General features: G+C 35.9%; 1 protein-coding gene across 1 annotated transcript in view; it reads left to right on the forward strand.

Moving 5' to 3' along the window:
• The window catches only part of LOC127652564 (LIM domain-containing protein 2-like), a 41,152-nt gene extending 26,758 nt beyond the window's left edge, over positions 1 to 14,394 (forward strand). The window contains exons 2-4 of the mRNA XM_052138763.1: positions 5,511 to 5,555; positions 7,164 to 7,300; positions 10,581 to 14,394. Coding sequence (XP_051994723.1) covers positions 5,511 to 5,555; positions 7,164 to 7,300; positions 10,581 to 10,740 — 342 coding nt within the window. The 3' untranslated portion in view covers positions 10,741 to 14,394. The remainder of the gene's footprint in view (positions 1 to 5,510; positions 5,556 to 7,163; positions 7,301 to 10,580) is intronic.
• The last annotated feature ends 6,577 nt before the right edge of the window (positions 14,395 to 20,971 follow it).

A 20,971-nucleotide genomic window follows, 5' to 3' on the forward strand; every position in this document is an offset into this window, starting at 1 on the left:
TATATTTTTATTGATTTATTATTATTATTAATAATAATGTTGAGTATTATTATTATTATTAGGAATAGTGGAAAGCTATATACAGGAAATACACAGGGGAGAAGAGCAGGGACGGGACCAGGAAAGGACACCGAGGAGGACATGAACTCAGGTGTCCGAGATGCTACTGCATATGTGAAATTTGAAATGACTCCAGAGTCACATACATTACACGCTGTGTAGTAATTGCATCATCTCCATCAGAAATTTTTGATTAGCCCAAAGTAGACTTCTTACACCAGTGCGTCTTGATCTCGTACGTGCCCAAATTTGTAATCTTACGACTTTGTTCACAGTTACACAGCATAGAAAGTACAACTTCTCATTACAGACAACAGCCAGAGCTGATTTTTTTTTAAATTAAATTTCAAGGCTGTAGGTGAAAGTGATCTGACAAGGCAAGAAACCTACATTTAGTACCTGCGATTTGAAATCATCGGATTTAGGGCTGAACGATTCATCAAAATAAAATTTAAATTGCGATATGATGTAGTGCAACTATCAAACCAACGCGCTGCTCGCTATTTGTGTGTATCTCTGTTCTCTGTACCTCTAATGGCTCTAATTTGTGAAAAGTGGTGTTGTTGGATGTCTGGTTTAATATGGTAGCATTACTCATACTTACACTGCCTTGCTGGGGCAAGCAAATAAACTCTTCTCAGAGATGAATCTACAGTCTGCATGTGTGAGCTATTACACCAATAGTGTATCTGTTTCAGATTAAAGCTCTAGTTTTATACGAAAGGGAAAAGGAGACATGCTGTAGTGGAGGAGGAGAGCTGCTCTTTGAAGTATCTGCAAATATCGGATTGTAGGCAAATAGAATCAATATAAGATTGTATAGTGATGAAAAGTCAGATTTACACCCCTACAATTAAACATTATATGATGTTTTGCCTTGTGAATTTCATTGTTATTTTTTAAAAATGTACAGTAATATCAAATCAAATGATTGCAACACACTCCAAATTTGGGACAGTCGAGTGTTTACCACTGTGAAACATCACTATTTCTTCTAAAAACACTTATTAAGCATTTAGGCACTGAAGACACAAGTTTAAGTAAAATTTTCCCTCATTCATCTATTATGCAGGTCTTCAGCTGCACAATTGTACAGGGTTTTCGTTCCCATATTGTGTGCTTCATAATGCACCACACATTCTCAATTGGAGATGGTCAGGACTGCAGGCAGGCCAATCTAGCACCCGCACTCTCTGCTTATTCGGCCAGTATGTGGTTTGAAGTTGTCCTGCTGAGAATTCCAGGATGTCCCTGGAAAAGATGGTGTTGGATGTTAGTATATGCTGCCCCAAAATGTGTACATATGTTTGCATTAATGGTGCCTTCACAGATGTGCATGTTACCCATGCCATGGTACCTAACACACCTTTGGCCCATACATGCACAACGGCTGTGTTTTTCAAAAACTATTTGAAATGTGGACTCATCAGACCAAAAAATATGGTTCCACTGTTTTACTTTCCATCTAAGATGAGAACGAGCCCAGATAAGTCAGCAGCACTTCTGGACAGTGTTGATGTAGGGCTTCTACTTTGCATAGTAAAGTCTTAACTTGCATCTGAAGAAGTAGTAGTAGCACCTTTCCGAAGCTTAAGGTCGCCTTACAATAAGTACATTTCAGAAATACATTTCATAGCATGTAAACGATACAAGATACATATAAAAAAAAAGTTACTGAAAGTGTTATGTAAATAGATACATTTTCAGCGGGGTCTTTAAAGTGGATAGAGGAAATATTAGGAAGAGTAAGGGGTAATGGGTTCCATAGCTTATGGGCAACAGCACAGAATGACCTTCCACCTATAGTGGACAATCGAGATCTAGGAACCAACAAAAGCCCACATTCAGAAGATGGCAAATAAAGATGAAGTAGATCAGACAAAAACACCAGAGCATGTCCATTTAAAACCTTAAATGTTAGGAGTATCTTAAATTGAATATGGGATGCAACAGGTAGCCAGTGAAGATCATGGAGAAGAGGGGTGATGTGGGCAGAGTGCTTTGTGAAGGTGAGGACTCTTGCAGATGCATTTTGGACATACTGTAGTCTAGCTTCTTTTTTATTTATTTTTTTGGGATAGCACAGGGCATTTCAATAATCAAAGCATGATGTTATCAGAGCATGTACCAAGATTTCAGCATCAGCCAAAGTGAGTGAAGATCGGAGTCGTGCATTATTCTCTCTCTCTGTGTGTGTGTGTGTGTGTGTGTGTGTGTGAGAGAGAGAGAGAGAGAGAGAGAGAGAGAGAGAGGGGTCATCAGTATAGCAATGAAATTGAAGGCCATGTTTATGTATGATGTCACCAAGTGGAAGCATGTAAATAATAAACAGTAATGGTCCAAGAACTGAACCCTGGGGAACACCTTGTGTTAGAGGAGCAGTGGTACATTTTTTTTATTTTATATAGTGATGTAGAAGAGCAGTCTCAGTGAAACTAGACTGGAAAGGTACAAAAAGACCATTAGATTTTAAGTAAGACTGCATTTGTGAGGCCACTACTAAATCAGTTATTTTAGCTAGGAATGGTACATTTGAAATGACCCTGTATTTATTCAAATGTAAATGATCAAGACTTCTTAAGAATGAGGGTTACAGCAGCAGTTTTTAGTTCTGCTGGAACTGTGGCAGAAGCTAGGCAACAAATCAAATGTGTGATGGTAGGTGAAATATTAGAGACCGACATTTTAAGTAGAGAGGTGGGAGCAGGGTCAAGTTGACAGTATGTAGAATTAGACTTCATAATTAGATCACATAATAGTAGTAGTAGTAGTAGTAGAGGAGGAAAGGCAGACAATTAGTAAAGATTAGGTTGGACTGACAAAAACTGTATGTGGTGTATCATTGGCAATAGACTCAGAAATAGATTTTAATTTGTCTGCAAAAATTGAAGAAAGCCATTCACAGGCTCATCAGAGCCAGAAACATCATGTTCTGGAGGCATAATGAGTATATTTACCATTGCAAAAAGTACTTTAGGCCTACATCTAGATTTTTTTGGTTGAGGAGAGATAGGAGCAGCGTGCAGCAGTGAGGGCAGTTTGGTAGTTAAGCATGTGCTCTGTATAAACCAGTGAATGTACTGTGAGTCCAGTTTTCTGTACAATCTTTCAAGGCGAGGGCCTTCAGCTTTCATAGCCTGGAGCTCGGGAGTGAACCAGGCTGAGGCGTGAGTGGAGGGAACCACCCTAGTCTTAACAGGGACATGCTTCTGAAGAGCTTTAGAAAAAGCATCTTCATTGATAGAACAGATCTCTAATGGACAGTGAGATAATAGTCTGACAGAGAGGCACTTACAGAATCAGAAAAATATGTGGGGTTGACAGATCTGATTTTATGATAGGAAAGCAGTTTTTTATTTAGACATGGTGTAGATATTGGAAACTGAATCTAAAGTTTAAAAGTTTGTGGTCAGAGAAAGCAGAGTCAGAAACTATCAGATATTAGATAAGCCAAATGTACAAATAAGTTTCAGTAAATGACCTCTGGAAAGAGTTGCAAAATCAACATGTTTTATGAGATTGAAACATTTCAATATATACATAAGTTTGTTAGATTGCACTGTATTTTTATGTATATTTAAATCACCAAGTACAAAAACAGATGAAGACATAGTAAGTAACTCACGAAGTTCAGAGAAATAAAACAGGGTGAGAATTCATATGTCGATAGATCAAGATTACAGACATGTAACACATTTTCAAAACAAATGATTTAATAGTTAGTTTAACAGGCTATTTGATGATTTAAACCTACTTGGAATCCCTGTGATCTCAGATACACATAATTTATCTTAAATATGTCCCCGTATGTGGGCAGAGACAGATCATAAAACACTGGTAAATTGCTAACAGCAAGGATTAGCCTTTCATCCATCTTTCCATCACTGTAGCAGCTAAGAGAGAGAAGGATCACGTGAGCTCTACCATCTTCTCTCATATTGGCTGTCGCTCCGGAAAGTCGCTCTTCATTTGCATAAAGTTAAACATTTCTCAACTTTGTTGCTTCGCTGGACACTCCCACATCCGATACCCAACGGATATCACTGTTTCGTTCCACATTTGATGTGTTTGCCATTTGATATTGCTTCATTGAAAACGACATAAATGTGGAGAGAGAGAGGGAGAGAGAGGAGGGGGGGGAGAATTGGCCAACATTGTATTCGCGCCAGTGCAACCTGTAATAAAATGTTGTCGCATCGGCAGGTCAAACGGTCGCAAAATGCGACCATTTAGTCACAGTCTGGAGCCCTGCTGTTTCATTAGCTATGTCTGAAGTGCCATTGAAAGGTACAGTTCACCCAAAAATGAAAATTCTCTTATCATTTACTCACCCTAATGCCACCACAGATGTGTATGAATTTCTTTCTTCTGCAGATCACTCAAATTAAGATTTTTAGAAGAAAATCTCTGCTCTGTAGAGCCATACAAGGTAAATGAATCGGTCCAAAACTTTGAAGCTCAAAAAAGCACATAAAGCCAGTATTAAAGTAATCCATAAGACTCTGTGTCTTTTGAAGCAATCTAATTAGTATTGGGTGAGAATAGACCACAATGTTACTCAATTTTCACTATAAATCCTTATATCTGCAGTCTCCTTGGCGATCATAAGCTCGATTACATTTCCTAGTGCTCTGCACGTGTGTCAAGCACTAGATAGTGTAATCAAGCTTGAAATCATGATCATGCCTTGAGACTACAATGGCAGTGAAATAGGAGTTATGTTTTGGGCAGGTCACACCCAAAACCAACTGAATCACTTCCGAAGACATGGAGTAAACCACTGGAGTTTTATGGATTACTTTTATGCTGACTTAGTGTTTTTTTTTTTTGTTTGTTTGTTTTTTTTACTTTAAAGTTTTGGACCCCATTCACTTGCATTGTATGGACCTACAGAGCTGAAATATTATTCTAAAAACCTTCATTTTTGTTCAAGAATGTCATAGACATCTGGGATGGCATGAGGGTAAGTAAATGATGAGAGAATTAACATTTCTGGGTGAACTATCCCTTTAAATGTTCATGTTCTCCTTGCACATAATTTTATGATCTGGAGCTGTTCACGCACACAGCTTTAAATTTAAATGCTCAAGTGCCACAGAATATTTGGTACAGATCCAACCTTAGGACATGGACTTGTGTTATGTAATGTTGTGTTACAAGCTGAAACTGAAAGCATGTGGTGTGTGCGTGTGTGTGAATTTGGTTTGGTGGTACACAGAATGTGTTTGTAAAACTACTGTATGGTGGGACATAGGAGGGACAGTAGACGTTGTGGAAAAGGACAAAGGGAAACTTGTATATCAAAAAGCTTAAGTAATGTTAGTTTAGGAGGGCTGTTCTGATAATGGACAATAGTAATGATGGATGGATGATGTTATGGTATTCAAGGCAATGCCTGAAATAGTGTTGCCATGGGTAACCTGTCTTAGGACCATTGCTTTTGTTTCCAGGACAACAGGAACACATCTGATGACAAGCCCGTTCAGCGCTCCAAGGTACATTTTTCTTTCCTTTACACAGCCTTCTCTCTTTTTCATCTGTTAAATCATATTTAATGCTATCCATGTCTCTTGGTTTTTATACTGTGCTTTAACTTAATCGTAGTTCTACTAGTAAAAACAATGTTACATTTAAATAAAAAACTGCAACTAAAGCATTATCCATTTTTACAAGGAAGGATAGAAAGCTTGCCATATATTTAGTTGTAACACCAAAGGATGTGCATCCAATCAAACTTTACAGTATTTTGGCACAAATCCCTGTCACTGCCTATGACAGGTAGCCGAATTAGACAGATACTGACATTGACAGGCTGCGAGACATTCAATAATTCCTGCTTAATGTAAAATAACTACACAGATTACATTTAAAACATGTCCACCTGGCACTAGTTTCTAAGGCCACGTCCAAACGTATTTGTTTTAAAATGCATCTTTTTTGTTTTTTTTTGGCCTTCCACACTGAGACTGCGTTTTTTGACATTCGAAAAATTATTTTGAAAACGCAGTCTTCACGTTGTTGTATGGACAAGGAAAACTGAGATATCTGAAAACGATTATGTATTTGTTGTCATGTGACACAGTCATGTGATCAATTAAACCCAAAATGATCAAGATGGCAGCCCATGTTGTATGCGGCATTGTTGTGCCTGATATTCACTTTGAAATCATTGTTAAAGATAAATGTTATTTTGTACAACCTCTACATTGCATACCTTCAAATGCAATGGAAAGTTAACTCTAAATTGCGAATGGCAACGGAATATGAGGACAGTTGCGTTTCAGACCACACATGAAATGTAAATTGTTTGTTTGCGCAGTAAGAGTATTTAAGAGTTTATCCATTTCAATGTGGATGAGCAACTTTTGGAAATGGCAGTGTCGACAGAGAGCCTTTCGAAAACGAAAACACCGTCTTCAAATGTATCCGGTTCAATGTGGACGTAGCCTAAGTGTAAACTCAGTCGCGCAAAGTAGCTCTGCAGTGACCGCCCACTCAAATGATGCACTTTGAACAATATTTTTAAATCGATTAGGCCTAAGTAATTTGCAATGCTTAAGGGGATTGTAGTTTAGTCCATACGTACACAGTCTTGTACCTTTTTCAAATACTTTGCTTTAAATCAAACTTGTAATCTTGTTATTTACCCCAAAGCTTGTTGATTTGGATCATGGCTTAAAATGCTTTTATGAAGAATTTTATGAAATCCCTGTGGAAGTACTAAATGGGGAAAAACACTTCCTGAACCAAGAGATTTTAAATGATTGAATTATATTATTTCTTTAATATTATATAAATATTGATAAGCATTTTGTTTACTTTGTGCAAAAAACAAAACAAAAAATGTAAACATAAAACAAACATATTTTTGGTACTGTGTTTAGACATCAATTGATCTCCAGTGTAAAATATGGGTCCTGAAGCAAAACCATTGGAGAATTACTGCTGTAAATCTTTCAGTTTTGTACTTCCATTGGGATTCAAACCTATTTAATTGTTAAAGGTTATTTTTTTATAAATATTGAATGTACTGTTTTTTTAATCAGTCTAGGAGTGTTTTAATTGACAAAGTAAATTAGTGTGCGCCTTCTGTTTTGTACCAGTCTTTTAGTTTTAAGACACAGAAGGAGACGTGTGCATCATGTGAAAAGACTGTGTATCCGATGGAGAGACTTGTGGCCAACAACCTCATCTTCCACACCACATGCTTCTGCTGCAAGCACTGCAACACCAAACTCAGGTTAGACATTTCTTCACCAGCACACGCTGGGAATTTACAGCACACACGAACAGTTAAATGTGACTGTTGCAAACATACCTTACTATAAGACTGATCATTCATCTGTGAGTGTCGTGTTTTTCAGTCAAGTCTAGTCTGACATGGCCAGACTTTTCACTAACATACAGTACTGATTATTCAGGCCAAGAACAGCTAGAATGAAAAACCACATGTTTTAATTATGGTTAGATGGTAGGTAAATCTGAAATGATAAAGAATTGATGGCACAGCAATAGATAGGCATGCAAGAAGGTGGTAGGTATGTAAGAAAGTGGTAGATCATTCTAATAATGGCACAGCAGTTTCTATGAAAGGTTTTAAAGATGAGAATGAAAAAATTAGAGGTAAACTTGTATATACTTGTAGATAGAATTTCTGTCAGTCCAAATGTAATATGCAACGAAATGTTGTAGGCAAATCTGAAAACAAAGCCAAATATACAGTGTTCAAGGAAATCTTGTTTTCTTTCTACTAACTGCCTAATAGCTTAGTACCTTTCCAACACAACTTTTTTCCCCGGTGGAATGATAAAAGGCAATCCAGCTCTTACTCCAGGAGGTGTTTCGTAACATTATTGGTATTTCGAAACTACGTGAGTGTTCAGAATGATTTTTGTTTGCTGCAGTCCCGGAGCCAGGCGAATAAGCACTACTCCGAGCCCAGTAAGATTAGTGCAGTATGAATATGCAGTGTTGCGTAAACTGAGTAGTTGGTAAATAGACGTAGTCATATGGTTGTGCATTTGCACTAAATGCTATAGAAGTTTGCTCATGATTGCTCAAGTCTATATGGACAGTGTATGAGTAAAGGAATAAGTAAGATCCAAATCATTTAGACAATTCTTTTAATATATTAATGCTTTGAATTTTTGTATGTTTTAATTCATCATGTTAATTGAGCTTGTGTTTGTGTGTGAATCTGAGCATGCTGTGATTATACAGTGTAAATGATAAGGCTGTTCTAAGATAAATGGTGAAATGATAACTTTCAGTCAGAGGAGAGAATTGGTTACTTCCATGTCTATATGATACAATGGAGATACTTCAGTAATTTAGTTGCTGATTAGTTTTAGTGTTTACTGTTTCAGAAACTTTGCATATGTCCACTACTTGATGAGCAATCATTAAAAGCCTCAGTGACACCTCCATACCTCTGAGTTCTCTAATAGCAATGCTGTAGCGACCAGTGTTTAATTCACCTGCATTTTAAAGTTTAAAGTGAGCAAATTTAATCGACTGTGGCAAGGAAAAATCCTCCATAAAATTTATTTAGTGAAGAGAAATAACTTTGAGAGGAACCAGGAGTGTCCATCCTCCTCTGGCTTTACAATAAATGTACATACCTATATAATTTAGCTATATAGGATGTGTATATAGTATATATGTATAAAGTACTGTATGTGTAATACAGGTCACGTGTTCAAAGGAGATGTTAAAACTGTCAATAGAAATGATTAGTTGTTTTTGTCTGGATTATGTGGATATATCACAGTGAGTGACAGGGTGAGGACAGCAGCCAGGCAGGCATTTCAAATGAGCAGGTAAGAATTTAAATATTCTGATAGGGAAGAATGTTTGATGTGATATATACAAATATACAAATATTTAAGCATATATGAAAGTGAATTTGTATTGATCTGTGCATTAATTTGAACTGTTATTATGTACTGTGTAATGTCTTGTAATGAAACTAGTGCTGTCAGTCAGACTAAAGTTTAATCTCGATTAATCGCATAGTTTTTCGTAGTTAATGGCGACAAATCATAGAACTTTGACTCTAAATATACTTCTTTGCCTGTCAAAATGCATTTCCTTCTTAGGAAAGAAAAATAATTATGTAACAATAATAATGCTTTATTAACGTTTTCTATAAAAAATAAAATAAAAAAAGCCTTCCCTATAAAGATAGAAATTCACTGAAATGACATAAATTCCAGTAGGAAAATAACTATGTAAAAATATAATCCTTTTATTAACGTTTTAAAAAACAAATGAAAACCTTCCCACGCTATAAAGATAGAAATGCTCTAAAATAGCACCAATTCAAGAAACATTGAACATTTAAAGTGGGAGTTTGACTAATTTAAAACTATCTCCCACATAGGTTGCATATTTATTGCAATGGGCATTAAATCTCAAACTTTCATACTTCACAATATTAATCTGCAGGTAGATTGTATCCACTTTCCTACAGCAATTGTGAAGCCACATTCATGATTCGCATCAGGGCGTCAATGCCAGCGGCAAGCACTGCTTTGAACTCCGCATGAAAAGCGCTCGCAGACCAAAACGTCTCATTTTTTAGTTAAGACTTACCATGCTTCTGTGGTAAAATTAAAATGCACATTACTTAGGTTGAAAAATACTTGATTTCTGTCACAAGTTCCATCAAGGCTTGTTTTGTACAACAAATAGCATTAAGTGGTAATTTGTCTATTACTTTTTCACTGACATTGAATCACTGCTGTGTGTGTGCGTCAGTGTAATGACTCCGGGTGGACACATTGCAAAGGTTTTGCCCTTCAAACCACTGTTTATGCAGTAGTGGCAAGACGGAGGGCGGGGCTGGGTCGTGATTCCACACACCCGGCCCCTAATCAGGCTAATCATGCCTCAGGGAGGGATAAAGGCCGACTGGAGACTGCAGTGGGACAGAGAGAGACAGATTTACGGACAGCTGTCTGACACCCTTGTGTGTGTGTGTGTGTGTGTGTGTGTGTGTGTGTGTGTGTGTGTATGTCTTTTTGATTAGGTTTATCATTAAAATATTATTTATATTCTCAAGCCGGTTCTCAGCTCCTCCTTTCCTTTAACCCCTTTACAGCAGTATTAATGGTAAATGGCTTATTCGTGATTAAAAATATTTGTGATTTAAGAAAATTAATGTGTTAAACTATTAAAGTTTTTTTTATTAATTGCATTTGTTAACACTTTAATTTTGACAGCTATAAATGGAACAATATTTGGATCATAATTGCTTAGTGACTCGCAATGATGGATGGATGGATGGATGGATGGATGAAATGATTTGAAACTGACATTGCAGATGTTACAAAGTTTATTTGAAAAAAGAAGCATGCAAAAAGAAGCATGCCCTGGGAGTGCAATAGAAATCAGACTTTCTATTGTGTTACACACGTAATCATAAAAATGTAATACAAGTTTCTGTGCTATGACTGTTTCTAAATATCAACTGATAATATGAACTAGTAGTGTTCACACATGGCTTTTCTGCTTTGCAGTCTGGGATCCTATGCAGCACTGCAGGGGGAGTTCTACTGCAAACCACACTTCCAGCAGCTCTTTAAGAGTAAAGGAAACTACGATGAGGGATTCGGTCGCAAGCAGCACAAGGAGCTTTGGGCCTCCAAGGATGAAGAGAGCATCACCAAGACATCATAATATTTAGCAATTTGTTTTCCACAGCTTGCCTTTCCCTGGCCAATGATGACCCTTTATATACTCTGCCCAGCCACCACTCACACATATGCACACAACACAATCACAAATACACCGCCTTTTATAGCGTTGATAACCTTTCTTTAAGATTTTGTTTTATTTTTTATGTTTGCTTTTTTTAGCTTTAGCATATATAATTGTATGTTCATCATATTTTTATGTTTCTTATTTGATATCTAGTGTTGTGGAGTTCATCCACAGTAAAATGTTAGTTGATTGTGACAAATCTTTGAATCCCTCATAAGTGGGATAATTCTCTCATTAGTATCATTATGATCCTGTTTGGCTGTAATAGTATTGGTTTGTTTGTTGTATTTCTGTTGTAAGAGTGGTTTTGAGATTAAATGCTTGCATGAATATAAAGTTTTAGATTATACACTCAGGTAAGGATTCTGGGGTATAGCCGATTAATTTTGATGCAAACTTTTATGTCCATAGTTGACTTAAGTGTTTGTTTTTACGACTGATATTTTCCCCTCGCTTGTGTTGAAGCAATCGGTACTGTCTTCAGAGTACATGACTTACTATTGTTCCTTTCAGTGGGAAGACTGTCTTTTATTTTGTTTTGTTTTGCTTTGTTGGTGCAGGTGTGCTTTTAATCTGTGAATCTACAGGGTACACTGTATTTTAAATAACTCACTTGAGTATAATTCAGCCCATCCATTTGTTCTTTCCTGCTCTTTCAACAGATTAACTTCTTTTGACTAAAGATGATGAAACATTTTACAGATCCTGTAAGCAAACATGAGTTTCCTTTTCAAATATAACATGTATCTGAGGCATTTGAATGTTCATGCCCATTGCTGAAGATTGACCACTTTGAGTTATTCTTATTCTAAATTAACATCTACACTTGACTGAATACTGAAACATGCTAAACTTTATCTCCCCCTTTTTCTGACGCCCTCTAGTGTTTAGAATTTATATAAAGTCACGTTGTTCTCTCAGTTACAGTATCCTTTGCATTGCTACAGTATGCCATCAGTAATATCTTTGCCCATCATATCAGGTTTCAGTTTGATACTCTTTCTGCATCTCTGTTTTCCTCTTTTAGTCATATTTTTTGTTAGTGCTTTTCAGCAGCCTGCCCATCAAAAAATCATCAAGGTTCATTTAAAAGGCATTTGAACAGAAGTACCACTAGGCAGAGTGAATGTACTGTGATACACTGTACTGTACTTATGCCTTCTTGCATGAGACCACACTTGTACAAGAACTGAATTTACTCACAGGGAACTTGGTCTCAGAGGAAATGACATTTATGATACACACACTTCCTGTCATCACATAGTTTGGGCTATTTCCTGTGGGCTTCTCTTTGACAAGGTTCATTGGGATTTTGCAAGGACATACTTAATAGTGTGGCTCCTAAGCACTGCTCAGGAATATGGATGGGTCTCAATGATCCAGCTATGTAACCCTCAGTGTTCATTGTTAAATAGCAGATCATAATTTCATACTCCTCAATAGACAAATAGTCAGTGGTTGGGGTTTTATCATGCTTCTCTATGAAAGCTAGTAAGCAGAAAGGGGGATGTGGTAGATCTACATTTAAATTAACACTTCCATCATGGGTTTAATATGCACATTTACATGTCTGTGTGGAACTGTGATTTTGCATCTTGTGATTTGTCACTGTGGCCATTTTATAAGCTGTGAGCTCTCCAGTGGTCATGTATTTGTGTAACAGCATTATTGACATCTTCATGTAGTTTCTAGAAATGAATGAAATGCCTCCGTGTTTTAATCCTATTGCTTTTGTGTTTTGTAGTGCAACAAATGGTTAAGCCAGGTGTTTACTTATGTTTGTATATGTCAAATGCCATGCAGTGGTCTGTAGATGATTAGTTTAAGTGGCTTGTGTTAAAATGGCCTTTTAGTCTGTACGTTTGAGGAGATGCTATATTTAGACTTGCTGAGAATCATCCAAATGTTTTCAAACAACTTGAATGCCACAAAAGTACGTTTGTGTATATATTTAAAGGAATTATCAAAAACTCTTAACAAGAACAGGAATAATAGTTGCATATTAAACCTTAGGGCGTTTTCAGACCTGTAGACCGTTTGCTTTGTGCCTAAACGGGGAATACATTGTTACAATGTTGCATTTTCTTCCTGTTTCGGTTCGCTTTCACAAGGTTACATTTCAAAATGGACCAAAACTGTCAATAAAAGTCACATGTGAGCAAGCTGTCCTCTTATTGGTCACTATGTCTGCTCGTTGTTCCAGGGTTAAGCTCATAAATGTGGCAACCATAACACATTTTAGAGAATTTTCGATCGTTGCCAGTTAGCGATTGTGCTCTAAATACAAATTATCCATCATTCAGTTGTAAAGTTTCCATCATGGTTATTTTTATCCGTTATTATTTGCTTTTGCATTATTTCTCAATTGAAACGTGCCTGTTCTCACAGGCCTCTCCCTCTCTCGCACGTTTAGAGTAAAGCCGCGTAAAATGTTTTTCATTTGTCAAAAAGTTGCTAACGCCACCCTCTCCGTGTTCTGCCGCTATCCAAAAGAGAAAAACGATCGGAGCCTCGTTCAGGTGGTCTCGGCCCGATTGTTTAAGTGCGAATGCAGTGTTCATATATGCCTAAACGAACCGAATAAAGGGAGAAAATGCACCATGTTCTGAAACAAATGCTCCAAACGAGCAGGTGTGAAAACGCCATTAGAGTTTTCGTTTAGTTTTTGTTTTAAATCCTTCATAAGAACACATTTTTTTAAATCACAAAATCTGCAACTCTTCAAAATTTCTTAAATAACTCCTCACTCTCAGTACTTTCAAGCAGTTACACCTGTAAATGATTTGGTCTTGTTTACAATGCTTTCTTTTTTGTTCCATATGTGCTTTTATTTGAGGAACAACATTTTCCTCAGACATAAATCACTGTGTTTACACCAGGTTTTAGAGGTTTGCTCAGTGCGCCAAGGTACAAATTACAATATCCTGCTAACGCTTGCTTTCTTTTACAAAATTCAGAACAAATGAGAAATTATGCTTGTCTTTACTCTGTACTGAGGGATTTGTAGTTACTGAAACAAAGTGTGTGTCTTTATAAGTGTATTGATATCTAAGGTGGCAAAAGATTATTTTTAAATGCAGTGGACATTGTCCACATGGGTTGAGTGGGCAGAGATAAATAAAATAAAAATGTACTCTATATGTAAAACTTAATCAGCAGTACAAGGTGGCCTTAAAGGAGAAAGAGGGCCTTGGCTCTTAACTAGTCTCTTATCCCCTTATCAGGTTTATTTTTGTCTTTGTAAATTTTTTTTTTTTTGCCATTTAGTTCAAATGCTACAAGAATTTATAATAAAATGCTATGTGTTTTTCTTTCATTTACATACACTCTTATCTCTTCCTTTTCTCCACTTTTTTATTTGTCATTTTTTTGTACACGTTTTTGGAGAAAAAGAATAAATGGTATGCTGGTGTTGATCTTCCTTTTTGAGTGCTTTCTTTAGCTGGTACTTGAGTGTGCACTGTAAAAACCAAAAGATACTCAATGCAACATTTGGGGTTCCTCACATGCACTAAAAATTGTTTTGTGGTGAAGTAAATTAGTAGAAAAGATAAAGCATGAACTTAAAAATATTAATTTTTTTTATTCAAACAGAAAATTGATTTCTTTAGCTTATAAATATTATTTATGATTGTGTTATTTTTTTTTTTTTACAATGTATTAATCCTAAAGGAGAAAATCTTGTCATATTTATTTCCTAATTTGAAATATATATGATTTACTTTTCAAAGCTGTTGTTGCTAGCATGCATGTTTTAATAATGAGCTTGCACCATGTAAGCAAGTTTATTTACAAATTGTATTGTTGATTTTGTTTTGTTGAGTCTGAAGTTAATTTCTACTCAGAATAACCCATTCATGAAAAAAAAAAAAAAATTATATGTTAAAGGAATAGTTAATCCAAAAAAAAAAAATTCATCATTTACACACCTTTTGCTAGAAATTCTTATCCCTGCCCAGAAGGGGGCGTAAGCATGAAGCATGTGGAATAAAACAAAAACACAAGAAGTAGAATGTGAAAATGAAGTTAAAAATGGAGATTGGCTGAGCAGGGAGGAATATTTAGAGTAAAAAGTTTCTCACCCACACCTATCATATCATTTCTAAAGACACTGATTTAACCACTGGAGTCATATGGATTACACTTATGCTGATTTATGTGATTTTTGGAGCATCAAAATATTGGCACCAATTCACTTGCATTGTATGGTCCAAAAGAGCTGAGGAATTCTTAAAATTTTCATTTGTCTTTTGCTGAAGAAAGTCATAAACTTCCGGAATGGCAGGAGTTGATGAGAAAATTTTCATTTTTGGGTGAACTATTCCTTAAATTGTAATTACCATTTTTTATAAAAACTGTTATTTTACCTCCAGGCAGGTCTCCTAAGCAACCAAATTGGCCTGGTTACTAGGAGGGTAGAATCACATGGGGTAATCTCCTTGTGGTCGCTAAAATGTATGGTTCTCCTTCTCTGTGGGGCACGTGGTGAGTTGTGTGTGGATGCCGTGAAGAATAGTGTGGGCCTCCACATGCCTACATCTCTGCAGTAACACGCTCAATAAGCCATATGGTAAGATGTGGATATTGACAGTCTCAGACACAGAGGCAACTGAGATTCGTCCTCTGCCACCCAGAATGAGGAGAGTCACTATGGCTCTAAATTGGGGAGAAAGGGGGAGAATTTTTTATTTTCCATGATGTTTTGTGCACCAAGTGTTGAGGTCTGCATGCACAGCTCCATACTGTGATCTCATTGCCATTTATGCAACGCAGTTTCTAATAGACTACATGGAACTTTCCTTTTTTTAATTTTCTTAATTAATTTAAGTATAGATTTTACTTAATTTTAAACCAACAATTTTCTTGGAAAAACTGTGAAAACTTGCTAAATAAAAACGAAGGCCATTTTACCCCCCATGTGCCAGACTGGCAGCACCATCTGGAGAACCTTCAGACACACTTTTAATTCTCTGAGAAACTTGCTCTTAGTTCCTGCAAGAGACTGTCAATGGCCCTTTCAGTAACTCCATAAGACAATGGCTTCAAAGCACTTGAAATATATCTTAAAGTTTCTTGAGTACATACATATGAGGTTCATTTAGCAAACTTTGTTTTGCAAAGTTTGCTGCTTCAGTATTTGTGGATTTATTTTTTCACATGTTTCTATGGTATACTGGAAAATAATAAACATTTCATAAGTTTTAAAGGCCTTTATTGGCAAAACAGTCAAGATTCAATATTTACAGTGTTGTAAAGTGATGTACAATTATTTAATAACTAGTTACATTTAAGTAATTATGCAATTATTGACATTGGAAATAAATATTGGTCTCAATCACATATACAAAAACAAAACAGAGAAAAAGCTGAATTATTTTTTAGTAATTTCTGCACCTTTTATGCTGTTTTATTTTTTATACAACAACTTTTTATACACTGTCTTGAAACAGAAGAGCTGTGTACATATGTAATGTGTGCAACGTTATTCACGTAGATCCCTCTGTAAAAGTCTCTTCACTCTGGGGATTCTCACCTATGTAAATACATTTTTAACTCCTACGTCATAAATGTTTGCGCGCGGCAGTGATGCTGTGCGCGTCACCAAGCATAAACTAAAGTCAGGCGCTAACCACAGTTGTCATCTTGGTCGTGTTATGAAAATTATGGTTTGCAACGCAAATTTGGTCACCGAAGACGAAATATATATATATATATATTGAGATCCCATTTTATCCTTAACATGACGAACTTTAGGCTGGTTTGGAAGGAAACGAGCTCATGGGTTCCGGTGTTGTGCCGAAATTTGAGTCCCTGCCAGAATCTGAGTGCCCCTCGCGTGCACGCGCATTACGTCAGTTGACGAGACAGCGGTACAGCGAGTTTAAAACACTTCCGTCTAAAAAGCGTTTATAATCAATATTTTTCACACAATTAACCAAAAGGCAACGTAGTAATTTGTTATTTTAATGCATGAAAGTGTGAATTAAAAACCATTATGTAAATTAATTTTGATGAAGTAACAACCAAAGCTGAAACTTAAAGTAACAACCAAAGCTGAAAACACCATATGTTGCTAGCGTTGCAGTTGTGAATAATCTGTTTGTGTAATGTGCATTGATATATTTTTATTATATCAAATGTGTACATTATGCAAAAAAGTGTAATATGTATATGATGTGTAAGAGGACTGCACATTGGTGGAACAAGCATTCAAGGAATTTCACTACTTTCACAGATAAAACAATGTAAAATTTAACAGCATTGACATGCTATTCATGTAGGTTATGGTGTTATTCTAGTAATTTTATATGTAATATTGCCTATATGAACTCTTATCATTGGACCTAAATATGAACATCATACAAATGTATATTAATTAATCTGTATCATTATGTTTTACACCATAATAAACATACTAAAGTACATTGATGAAATGTGTGTATATACAACAAGACCGTAAATAAGAGAATAAGTAATATAAAATAGTAAGTTAAATACTATTTATTTAGTAAAATGCACACAGACAAATCTGACAATTGAAGTGAATATATGAGGGTAAGTTAAATAAGTGAGCCATTATGTTTGTGGATAGCATACTCACATTTGCACCAAAGGGGAAAGGTAGATACTCAAATTGCTAAAGGATTTAAAGATTTTACTTTGTAATATATATATAAAGTATTTATTTGCTCAAGTACTGCAACAAGCTAATTTTTGCTAATTTTTTGTATAAAGATTAATATGATATGTAATAATATCCTTTGGCTATAGCATATCAATTGTAATATTGTTATGCATAACAACATGGGTTTACCTGTGGGCAGAATCATTTCGACAATCTCATCTGAACACCTGCTAAAATTATATTGCACTCCCTCAACTCAGCATTTTGAGGTCACATCACATTTATGCTGGTGACATATCATCCTATGAAGGCTGTGTCCTCAAAAGCAGTTAGACTGTAGCTTTTTAATGAAATGGGTTTACCAGGGGGGATTATAATTTTGGCAATGTTATATTACACCTGCCGAAATTGTAGTGCCCTCCCAATCTCAGGATTAAAAGTTCACAGAGACATCACATTTACACTGGGGACATATCTTCCTATGGAGGCTGTGTCCACAAAACCATTTGACTGTAATTTTAATAAAAAAGTTTTAACAGGGGGGATTATCATTTTGTCAATGCTATTATTACACCTGCCGAAATTGGAGTGCCCTCCCAATCTCAGGATTAAAATGTCACAGAGACATCACATTTACACTGGTAACATATCTTCCTATGGAGGCTGTGTCCTCAAACCCATTTGACTGTAGCTTTATTAAAATGGGTTTACCAAGGGGGATTATCATTTTGGCAATGTTATTATTACACCTGCCAAAATTGGAGTGCCATCCCAATCTCAGGATTAAAATATCACAGAGACATCACATTTACACTGGGGACATATCTTCCTATTATTACACCTGTGTCCTCAAAACCATTTGACTGTAGCTTTAATAAAATAGGTTTAGCTGGGGGATTATCATTTTGGCAATGCTATCATAAAACCTGCCGAAATTGGAGTGCCCTCCTAATCTCAGGATTACAATGTCACAGAGACATCACATTTTTACTGGTAGCATATCTCCCTATGGAGGCTTTGTCCTCAATACCATTTGACTGTAGTTTTTATTAAATGGGTTTAACAGGGGGGGGGGGGGGGTTATCATTTTTGCAATGCTATTATTACACCTGCCGAAATTGGAGTGCCCTCCCAATCTCAGGATTAATATGTCACAGAGACATCACATTTACACTGGTAACATATCTCCCTATGGAGGCTGTGTCCACAAAACCATTTGAATGTAGTTTTACTAAAATGGGTTTAACAGGGGGGAATATCATTTTGGCTATCTTATCATTACACCTGCCGAAATTGGAGTGCCCTCTTAATCTTAGGATTACAATGTCACAGAGATATCACATTTACACTGGTAACATATCTTCCTATGGAGGCTGTGTCCTCAAACCAATTTGACTGTAGCTTTATTAAAATGGGTTTACCAAGAGGGATTATCATTTTGGCAATGTTATTATTACACCTGCCAAAATTGGAGTGCCCTCCCAATCTCAGGATTAAAAATTCACAGAGACATCACATTTACACCTAGGACATATCTTCCTATGGCGGCTGTGTCCTCAAAACCATTTGACTGTAGCTTTAATAAAATGGGTTTACCTGGGGGGATTATCATTTTGTCAATCTTATCATTACACCTGCCGAAATTGGAGTGCCCTCCCAATCTCAGGATTAAAATGTCACAGAGACATCTCATTTACACTGGTAACATATCTTCCTATGGAGGCTGTGTCCTCAAACCCATTTGACTGTAGCTTTATTAAAATGGGTTTACCAAGAGGGATTATCATTTTGGCAATGTTATTATTACACCTGCCAAAATTGGAGTGCCCTCCCAATCTCAGGATTACAATGTCACAGAGATATCATATTTTTAATGTTAACATATCTCCCTATGGAGGATTTGTACTCAAAACCATTTGACTGTAGTTTTAATAAAATGGGTTTACCTGGGGGGATTATCATTTTGTCAACCATATCATTACACCTGCCGAAATTGGAGTGCCCTCCCAATCTCAGGATTACAATGTCACAGAGATATCATATTTTTACTGTTAACATATCTCCCTATGGAGGATTTGTACTAAAAACCATTTGACTGTAATTTTAATAAAAATGTTTTAAGAGGGGGGATTATCATTTTGTCAATGCTATTATTACACCTGCCGAAATTGGAGTGCCCTCCCAATCTCAGGATTAAAAGTTCACAGAGACATCACATTTACACTGGTAACATATCTCCCTATGGAGGTTGTGTCCTCAAAACCATTTGACTGTAGCTTTAATAAAAAAGTTTTAACAGGGGGGATTATCATTTTGTCAATGCTATTATTACACCTGCCAAAATTGGAGTGCCCTCCCAATCTCAGGATTACAATGTCACAGAGACGTCACATTTACACTGGGGACATATCTTCCTATGGAGACTGTGTCCTCAAAACCATTTGACTCTTTTCAATATTATGGGTTAAGAAGGGCTGTTGATGAATTCTTAGTCATCAGAAAAATTTATTAAGCAATTTATTTTTTAATAATTATTATTTTGATATGTCAAATAATGGCATATTTTCCATTAAATCATAGATTTCACAAAATAATAATAACTGTATGCATCACTATGTTAAGATTTGCTGTGATGTGTGCCTGCAGTGGTTCCACTGTGATTGCATCAATATATCAGCGAAGGTGACAAGCTTCATCTGCTCGGCTTGTAAAAACTGAAGAGAACAATCTGTGTCTGACTGTATCATAGTTTGTTAATTTGAGTATTACTGAGTTCTTGAGGTAATCAGTTTAATTTTCTGTTCATATGTTTTAAATTTGATCAAGTGCTGTTTGGTGTTCTCTATATGTGTTCTCTTTGTTAATTCTCTGTTTGCTGAATAACTAAATTAATACTAGAGTGTGAATTTTCAGCCACCTGCTGAACAGTTTCCAATAAAATTTGTATTGAAAATTTAATAAAACTGAAAATCTACAGAATCTAAAAGTTAAAGGAAAACAGAAAATCCATACACATGGAAATTATAATAAATTATGATTTTCAATTTGTTTTAGTGGGTCTATTACATATTTAATGTGAACAAGAACATTTAAATAACAATACAACTATGGGATGTAATTTATTTATAGATTACATAATTTCATGTAATGATTACAAAGAAGATGTGAACAAATTTTTTTAAATCCATTTAATGCTTACTTCACACGTTATTGTACAGACAATAAAACTTCATTTATCTTTATAATATACAAGGAATTTGTCTTGGTGTGTATGGAATCACATTACTGACGTACACAAATGTCAATTAAAAGCAAGAATCAAAACATTGTTTAACAGCAAGAAAATTCTATCATAAATGTACATGCAGTACAAGTGAAGAAATGAAGCAATACAAATAATTATATAGAATGTGGCCATAAGCAGAATTTTCATTCTAGTGCAAGATAAGGCTTGGGCAAAGAAATTGAAAAGGTGGGAATCGTTCATCCAACTTGGTGCTCTCAGTTTTGTTCTCAGATCAT

This window comes from Xyrauchen texanus, chromosome 12 (genome assembly GCF_025860055.1).
Source record: "Xyrauchen texanus isolate HMW12.3.18 chromosome 12, RBS_HiC_50CHRs, whole genome shotgun sequence".
NCBI lineage: Eukaryota > Metazoa > Chordata > Actinopteri > Cypriniformes > Catostomidae > Xyrauchen > Xyrauchen texanus.